This window comes from Schistocerca piceifrons, chromosome 4, assembly GCF_021461385.2.
Source record: "Schistocerca piceifrons isolate TAMUIC-IGC-003096 chromosome 4, iqSchPice1.1, whole genome shotgun sequence".
Taxonomy (NCBI): Eukaryota; Metazoa; Arthropoda; class Insecta; order Orthoptera; family Acrididae; genus Schistocerca; species Schistocerca piceifrons.
The window spans coordinates 606601518-606611685 of record NC_060141.1 but is presented as its reverse complement, the minus strand read 5'-3'; the positions used below and the strand labels follow the sequence as shown (position 1 = coordinate 606611685).

General features: G+C 38.4%; 1 protein-coding gene across 1 annotated transcript in view; it reads right to left on the bottom strand.

Moving 5' to 3' along the window:
- Positions 1 to 3215: 3215 nt before the first annotated feature.
- The window catches only part of LOC124795138 (alpha-tocopherol transfer protein-like), a 97412-nt gene continuing 90459 nt past the window's right edge, over positions 3216 to 10168 (bottom strand). The window contains exon 7 of the mRNA XM_047259016.1: positions 3216 to 4316. Coding sequence (XP_047114972.1) covers positions 4165 to 4316 — 152 coding nt within the window. The 3' untranslated portion in view covers positions 3216 to 4164. The remainder of the gene's footprint in view (positions 4317 to 10168) is intronic.

Below are 10168 nucleotides of genomic sequence, written 5' to 3'. Positions count from 1 at the left end.
GTCACATCTTTTTAAAAATAGATTGAGATCACGTTAAGAACGTCCCTCATAGATATTTGTATATAACACAAATCGATTATTGATAGATAATCTTTGCACTGTAAGGTTCTTTGCATTGTTGGTTTTTTTATGTGTGTGTTTGATGTATTTGTATCAACGGAGGTCTGTCCTTGTATTACCACCGTAATGATAATTCTGTTTAATCACAGTGAAGACAATTTCGAGCTTGAATCTAAATCATAGCCTGCTATATGTTATTCTGTAAACATTTCATCTGTGATGGTTTTCAGTTCATCCAATGGAAAGTTGAATTGCATATCTATCTAATGTAAGCTACAGATCTTTTGTAAGTACTTCCGCATGCTTACGTTGATCAACTCGACAACTTAGTTGTTTTATCCTGTGTGTACATTGTTCATTGTTTCTTTTCATGTAGTTTTTCTATGACAGTGGTTGCAATGTACTAAAACGGTAGAAAATGATGAATTTGAACAGATGAAGGCTTACACGCCATTCTTCAAACAATCATTTTTTATACGCTAGCACTTCTTCCTATTGATATGGAGGTATAAAGACTGGCTAAAAATGCTCAGCAAATCGCACTGGAGGTGGTTTAAGGGCATCTTTAATGTATCCAGTGACGTTCAGTGTGCTGTATTTTGAAACAATGACAAATCTATAACAACAACAACAACCTATTATTATTATTATTATTATTATTATTGTTGCTGAGGAGGAGGAGAACGTATAGACGAAAATCTCTTATTTCGTATGGGGAGCTAGTTTTGGAGTTTACAGTTGACCTTACTGGCATCTAAATGACCCATTCTGCATTTACACTGCAAATTCATTTTTAAATATAGCTACATGCTGAACATTTGTGTTTTCCATTTTATTATTTTTTATATGCAGGTTTGATTAATTCATGCGTATCGCCTCTTACACATTGCAGTAACAGAAATTCTACGATATAGTAGGAGGTGACAGGAAGAAACTTTTTCATTTTGGTTTCAAATTATCATTTTGTGTCATTCAGACTTTTATATCACTAGGTAAGTTATCGATAAATTATTTTTGTAGCATTGTACATCCCTTATTTTGCTAAAAATAGCCTTAACAGAGTAATTAATGACATTTTTCCTTTTGGTATTGTGATTTTGTTCATTATTCGTTTTGAATTGTACTGGATTATTTACAACAAACTCCATGAGTGAATAGTAAGAATGCCCAACTCTTCAAACGTATGTCTGTGAAATAATAATGGGTGAGCACCACACGTTGTACCTACAGTATGTTTTTAAGCAATGAAGACTTTCTTTCTTAAAGAAGAGTTACCCCAGAACATTATTCCACACGACATTGATTTAAAATATGCAATACATATCAACTTACTGATTTGTCTCTCCCCAGAATTTGCAATGATTCTAAGTGCAAATGAGGTTTAGCTAAATTTTTTAGGAGTTTCAAAATGTGCTTTTTCCAGTTAAAATCCTCACCCCTTCTAATTATTATTTCCTCACCATGGTTTAATCTTATCAGTGCAGTATCCCTAGATGTGGGGAACTCGATACATTGTGTCTTTTTAAAAGTTAGAGCATTTGCAGAAAACCAGTCAATGATACTTCTAAGAACATTGTTTAAAATTTCTCCTGTTTCTGTACGTATGCTTGGATTGATTACATTACGAGTGTCATCTGCTGAAAGAACTAATTGTGGTTGTTCATTAGATGGAGATCGTTTACATATAGTAAGCCTAAGATTGAGCTCTGGGGGAACCCCATAAGTGATTTCTCGCCAGTCAGAATTATGTCCCCCGACTGTGCTGGTTGAATTAGCAAGTACAGCTTCCTGAGCTCTTTTGGTTAGATATCACCACATCTATGGCGAAAGCTGAAAATGCTTATACATTTCATTAGGAAACAATGGAAACATTACCCCATCACTTCTTTCATTCAGTCCCATGCTAACCAAGTCTTCAACAATTACTAATGTAAAATTATCACCTTCAGAAGAAGACAAATTTACATTTGTTGAAACCTAGGTAAAGAATTCTTTATCCATTGCAACTGGTCGGCTGTTTACAATTTTATTAATTTTGATTAGTTATTATTCAGTTCACGCAGAATTTTGCCTCAGGTTGAGCCATTAGTGGTTCTGGAGCTCTTGAGTACATGTTAGAATTGCTCATACAACAGTTCTTGATGGGAGGTGCTATATCACAAATATTAAAGTTTTCCTCAACCTGAAAGTTGATGTGAACATTACCTTCGTTACTACATATGGTCCTTTTGGACGTGTTATGCCCTTTAATTCCTCCATCCTCTGTCCTGACATGGACATCGAATCGTTGGGGCTGGAAATTCGAACATTTCTGCTATATACCTGGTTTTTAATTCACTAAGCCACCAGAGTAATAACCGCCACATTGTACGATGTAAGGTAGAAGTTGGCGGAATGTGTACAAGAAGTGAACTGGATATTTTTAATAGTAATCCTTTTGTGTAGAAGTCATTGTATGTACACACATACGAGAGTGATACCAAGATCCTATTGTTAAATTTAGTCACGCTTTTATTTATTTTACACTTACTACGCTAGTTAGAATTAACACATCTATTGTGGAGAATTTGGTGAAGAAGGCATAGTCACAGTCCCATCAGTATACAGCTTGAATCTCTAGGAAACTTCAGTTGTCTATAGATGTTTGTAGCAGGAGTCCCCCACAAGATATCTAATCCCAAGGAATTCCATAGTTTATTATGATATTCTGGCTACCTGTGAAGTGTGGCTGTGTTTGGGGGACAATATGTGGTGACACAAAAGCAGGTGTAGACTACTTCTTCGGTTACAAACACATTTCAAAGACATTAGTTATTGGACAGTGTATTGTTACAGGTATTGAAAGAAGGGTTCATAAACTCATTTAAGTGTTCAAGTGACAGAACAGTAAGAAGAAAACGAAACTGGTGCTGTCAGAGAAAATCCGTGTTCAGCTATCTCCAATTAAAAACAGACAATTATCGTATGTACAACTGTGTTTATCATTTTAAATGCCATACATTCATTTGGTAAACTCTGACACTATGGAACTCTTGCTACAGCACTGGCTGCTATGCTGTAAATTGTATTAAACATCTTTAGCACAAAGAAATGAAATGTAAATAACTTAGTAATAGATATATTTATTAACAAATAATTAAATTTTGTAAAATAAGTTGATGTTAATGTAATTCTTACGCTTTTATTATAGCTCTGCTAAATTCCGTTACATGGCGGGTACTAAAATGTGAGAACACTGAGGTCATGTAAGTTCATGTGTAACTTCTTATATCTGATACGCCGTCGCTATCTTCTCTGTCTCTTGTCAGTAAACATTTGGTATCTGTCCTAAGGTTATCTGCAATAATTTCCTTCGTGGTCCAACTGAACGTCGGTATTCGATTTTATTTATCTTTTGACAAATAATTGTACACCGTCGCCAAACAGCTGCGGAATACTCAGCTAGTAAGTCAGTTTTCGTTTCCTTATGACTTATGAGGCTCATTTAAAAGGGAACGAACGTACGTTAGGGAAGTGATGTTGGTTTGTACAAAGAGCTTATTTTTATCTCGTTGACAGTTCTTTAAACTGTATTTTTCTCCATATTTTGTAGTACAACATTTGGTTTTACGCAAATGACGAGCATGTTCTCTACACTACCGTCTACGTGTCTATCACTTACGTAGATGGTTTTGAACTCTCAAAGAAATTACATATGTTCTTAATCGGTCATATTGTAGTTGTCCTCCAGGAAACTTTTCAAGGGTAGTACACCATCACCACTGTTAAATTTTTACCAAATATTGGTGACTAAGTTTACACTTACGTTCGTACAAAAGCGTTTGTTGAGAGACGTTATTTCTTCCAACAGATGCTGATGCCCATAAATTGTTGGAAAATGAGTTCCATGATTAAATATGCATCATACACTTTAAGAACAAATGGTATTCACTATAGCAAATATAAATAAATACATTCCTTATCCCTGTGCGTTTTCTTTTTTATCTGTAGGAATGGTGCGTGCCTATTTTGATAAATGCAGGAACTGAAGCGTATATCGATGCTACTCAACGGCAAGAGCATGCAACCCGAATGTGTGTGAGGCCCCTCCTGTCCAAGCGCTTATCAGTCCAGCTGTAATTTTCTGAAAGACCCTTCACAGCCGAAGAGTCCTTCGCCGTAGGGGTCCTTGCCAGGCCGCCTTGTCTCGTCAGACGTCACGCTGTCCTGCTTCAGGAACCAGTCCCTGTACGACAACAGCTTCGACTGCCACGCTTCTGCAACACGTGCAAACAAGAGAGCACTTTCAACAACAAACAAACAAACAAACAAACAAACCAACACACACACACACGCACAAATATATATATATATATATATATATATATATATATATATATATATATATATATATATATATATATAGACCATGTGCGTTCATAGAGATATATTTAGGGCCCCAGCAATGTGATTACCTGGGACGTCATTTGATTAGAATTTAAATATCTGGTAATTTTCTTAGGGTTTGTCTCTCAGCCAATTTTACGGACATACAGGAAGTATAAGTTGTATACGCAGTCTGGATGGGACCTTCAGATGGCTGCAATACAGACTCGGGAACTTCTTGCTACCTTAGAGCCACGTCAATATTTGGTTAGGGCAACGAAGGCTGCAGTTCCTGCTATAACTCCAGGGATAACCCATCCTCTCAACTATTATCCGCCATAAAACCACCCTGTTCTCACAATACACATACAAAGGATGTCATGGAAAGATGTGACAGTATCAGGACGAATAATGATAGCAGTGGCGGTAGCTTCAAAAAAACGACGTACTAAGGGAGGTCCAAATACAAATTTAAATAAAGACATTAAAAAATAAATATTTGTGATGGAAACTTCCTGTGATCACGCTGCCTCAAACCTTTACAGAAGGAACTTGTTCCCCGACAAGATTAAAAACACATGTAGGCCGTCTCTCAACATCTGATCACGAGCATATCTGGGAACGTAGTTGTAGTTATGAGAGATTGGTTCCAGAAGTGTCTCTTTTTTCCCTAGTGAGAATATTATTTTATTGTTTGTGAATTCCTTACCTCGACGGCTATGTAACACTTCCTTGCCCACCAAAGTTTCTCTGCTCGTCTGTTTCCATATTACATTTTAAAATTTAGGGTAAAATCCATGCTGTCATACCCGACCATATGTTGGGAAAATGGTTGCTGTCATCATGTAAATTTGTAAAATTCTGTTCAAGTTTTTGGAATACCTCAATATCGTGTGAACTGTGTACGTAGGTTTGAAAGTTAAGTACATTTTCTCTGTGGAAATATGGCTAAATGCCGCTCAATTAGTAAACTGGATTTATCTACAATTAAATGTTATAAATGCAGCCCAACCACACAAAATTATTATGTAATGCAAATTGAACTATGGAATAGAAACAGTCGTAAAGTCGAAACGGTTTCTGTACCTTTTAAGCCGTTGTATGCCAGCATGAGAGAATGTCAGATATTTTTGCGGCTGCATATTTTGGTCGTTTCTGTGCAAGAATAAGTTCACGATGTGGCTTGTGGAAGCTACTTTTGTTTCTTTATATATTAATGAAGGCTGCTGTTATTTTGAAACTGTGGTTGGCATTTCACAACCTTCCCTCGAAGAATAATGTATATTATTAGGTAGTAGTTAAGCCTGGCATTATGAACATTTGTTTCCACGAGATTCGATGGTACACATCACTCGAGAGCACATTCTCTAAACTGAACCTGTTCACAATAATATATATATCCGCAACAGCACAAGCAATTTTATTTCGTGAACTGAAACTGTATTTCTATTCATATTTGGTGAGTACCTTCGGTAAATAGTAAAATAGTCCGGTTCTTATACATCTCTGTGGACCGAAATTCATCCTCGTTTTCACAAGAGTTATTTGATTTCTGAAAATCAACTTTCTGTAACGAAAACTACATTTTTCAGTAAGATGAAACAGATCATACAAGTGTAATTGTGTTCTGCTGAAACACTCAATGATCGAACTCACTGCACAAGACAAATGTACAAGACAAATATACGCTGTTTTCAGAGCGTGTCTTACGCTTAGTATACAACTGTCGACAGACACAGGGCTTTCACTAATAAACATGACTTTAGAAATGTCCAAGTCAAAAACCTTATGTCTGAAGCTATAGATAAAAGAAAAGCTGATTTCGACTGGGTACAATGAAATCAGCGCTGACGCCGTCAGTGTAATACGAAGTACTCACAACAGTAGTCTGTAAAAATACGATTTAACAGATAAGACAATTATGCTGCATATTTTCATTTCAAGTAATATCCCGTAAAAAGCTTGAAAGTATTATGAAAGAACGAAGCATATCATATGGATAGAACGACAACGTGCTTAAATAAGATGAAGCTCTGTCTGGTGGTCCTACTCGCCCGTTCAGCACAAACCGACTCCCATTTCATCCCCTGACAGTGTTCATCATTCGAATGCGGTTTTAAGGGACATTTCAGCACACTGCACTCCCGCCTGTTGTGAGACACCCAGATTCTGTCACTCAAGTTATGTTCTCAATTGGCATCAGGTGGCTGAGTGCACCTGGTTCCAATCCTCCCAGCAAGGAAAAATCTCCGGAAGTACCGGGAATTGAACCTGGGTCACTAACAGAGTAATCCATCCGTATACTGCAGTTAGGTATTTATTACAATTATGGAATGTCCTACATATTGGTAAGTGATTTAGAAAACACACAACGCAGTTTCATATTCTTTCCTAAATGTACGATCTGATTCGAAGTGCACATCCCAGAAATAAAGTGATGTCCCATTTATTAAAATTTTCTTTATCTTCTGAATCATCAGTATAGAAAGCAGTTACGAAATTCAATTAAGGAACAACAAATACTGGAACTCACTTTCGTAGTAATATCAGGAAGGGAGTCAAACGCAGCAGCTGGGTTGGCAGGGCTCACATTGTAACATCTGAATTCCAGATACGGGATATCACTGCTTGTCCTAAGATTTTGTATGATAGCAACAGGTATCACCTCATGTTGTGATTTTCCAAGCACTTGAATTTTACCGCCGGCATGTACACCCAGTCATATGTTCCACGACCCATCATTCTAGCTAACATTATTCTATTATTCTAGCATTCACCTAATCTGTCCTTGGGCAAGCGTTATTCTGCGTGCCATTTTATTGTGGATGACAGAGGTAGGTGTTTTTTCAGCTAAAGATGATATGTGGAAACAACATATACGCCGGTAAAGCAGAAGTTCGCAAACACATTAATAAAGAGTACCTTCCTACGGATGCAGATATTAGAAGTACACTTCTGTTGTCACGAATACTGTATCTGACCTACGAAAATAGTGTTCCGCAGATTCGAGCATAACTAAGCCAGGAGATCATCAATGAGCAGTATACTACCGCAATATTATACTAAGATTACAAGCTCTGCCACAGAATTGTCCAAAACGTTGTACACAAGGTCAGCATTGATACCAGTGGATGAAATGTATTCCCATTTGCGAATTTGGACAACCATCAGCTGTACAATGGACTGACGACAATTGAAATATATGTTGGACCAGGGCTCTAACCTAGATCTCCCACTTATCACGAACGGTCGCCTTACCGTTTGGCTATCCGAGCATTAGTCACGGCAAAACCGAGAATTCCGCATGTCGTCAACTATGTGTGTGCAATCAGTACTTTTACATCCATTATGAATATCCCCGTACAGAATATCCATTTTAATTGAAAGCCGCTTGGCCGGTGTCCGTGGATAAATGCGATACTACAATGACTGCGTTGCCCCGAAGTCAGTCTTCTAGCTCGTTAGATGCAGCCCTCACGAATTGTTCTGTGGAAACGTTTTCATCCTGAAGTAGCACTGGAAACCAACGTCTTTAATTATTTTCTGGATGTCTATCTCTATAGTTTTTACCCTCTACAGCTACCTCTAATACCACTAAAGTTATTCCATGGTTCAAATGGTTCAGAGCACTATGGGACTTAACTTCTAAGGTCATCAGTCCCCTAGAACTTAGAACTACTTAAACCTAACTAACCTAAGGACATCACACACATCCATGCCCAAGGCAGGATTCGAATCTGCGATCGCAGCGGTCGCGCGGTTCCAGACTGTAGCGCCTAGAACCGCTCGGCCACTCCTGCCGGCACCTAATTTTCAACATTCGTCTGTTGCACCACATCTCACAGCTTCGATTCTCTCCTGTTTCGGTTTTCCTGCAGTTTGTATTTCACTATTCCTTATCGCAGTATCTAAAGTCTGGGGAACTTTAAGCGTATCCCTTCATTCCTTAGTACTCCAGTATTCCTCTTCATAGCGTATTGATTCTTTCTGATTAGTCTCTTAAACTTCAGCCTGTTGTTCATCGCTACTAAATTGTAATAAAAGTCTACATCTGCCCGTGGGTACGGCTTACAATCCAATATCTGATACTGAAATTTCTGCCTGACCAACATGTAATCTAACTGAGATCTTCCTGTATCTCCTGCCCTTTTCGAAGTATATCACCTCCTCTTGTTCTTCCTGATCAGAATATTCGCTGTAACCGACTGAAATTTATTGCAGAACTCAATTAGTCTTTCTCCTCTCTCACTACCAAGCTCATATTCTCCAGTAACCCATTCATTCCTCTTTCTCCTACAAGCGCATTCTAGTCCCCCATTACTGTTAGATTTTCATCTCCATTTACGTACTGACGTACTGAATTACCTGCTCAATATCCTCTTACTTCCTCTGTTTCTCAAATTTCTGCTAGTAACTTCGAGATGTGTACCTGAAGTACGTTTGGGGTGTTCGTTTGCTGCCAATTCTGATGGGAACAACAGTATCACTGAACTTTCGTAGAAACCCACTCAACTACGTTTTTTATTTATGACGAATCATAGTCTCGTTCTACGATTTTCTGCCACTGTTGATATTACCCAATACTCGTCTGATTATAAATCCTTGACTTTTCATTTTACCTCACTGATCCTCATTATATCTAGATTGAGCTGAATCATTTCTCTTCTCAGATTTTCTAGCTTCCCTACCACGTTCAGTCTTCCGACATACCATACCCCGACTATTAGAATATTATCCTTAAGTTAGTCTTTCAGACCTTTCCTAAAGGTTGCCTCCCCCTTGACAGACCGCCCCCAGAGATTCGACTGAGGGATTAGATCATGGAAAGAGCATGATGACAATTTTCCCAGTTATATGCTACATGTCTTATGGATACGCATTGTGTGTATTTCATGCAGTTATTTCCATTACCTTCTGCATCCTCATGCCGTTGATTTCTGCTGATTCTTCCGCCTTTTAGGAGCATTTTCCCACTCCTAGGGGAAGAGAGTGCCCTGAACCTCTGCCCGCCCCTCCGTCTTCTTTGACAATGGCGTTGAAAGAGTGAGGGTGATTTCTTGTTACGAAAATCTTCATCCGCTATTGCTGATAAAGTTTATTCAAACCATCAGCAGTGGCTTGGTTCGTACCCAGGACCGAAGACGTTTTGATTTCTAATCAAAGACACTACTCTTTTTTAAAGAATGAAACAAAATTGGAGTTTAACCTGCATGGCTTCCGTCACTTAAAAACAAAAAATGATATTTCATCACCATTAGTTGCCTGCACCAGTTTCTATTATTATCGAGGAAAGACTACCAGGGCCACAAAAACGAATATCTCTAACAATACGCCTGACAAGGAGCCATAATGAGAATACATAAAAGGGCAGGTTAATTCGACCGATACGTTCAAGGCGAAATACAAGGTTCAACATTTTGGCGAATAGGTCGCGATACCATAGCAGGCGCAAACTCTCGAATATGCAGTGGCCATATGTTGCTGGAAGACGTGTGGCTCTCTTTCAGCCCCTCCATCTACAATGTAATGAACATAGTGCCCTAACAACCATCGCAATGGTATTAGACTTTCTCCTCAGAAACAAGGAGTAGCCTAAACGCAGTAGCATATCAGCTGAAAAGGCAGTATCAACGGATGGAGTTAGAAAGGCTGACTGTTTTTAGGCCAGTGCGAGTCCGCTCCTTGGTAACAGGTAAATCTATGCCGTAGCGTGTCAATGGCGGGACAGCCGGCTACACTGATC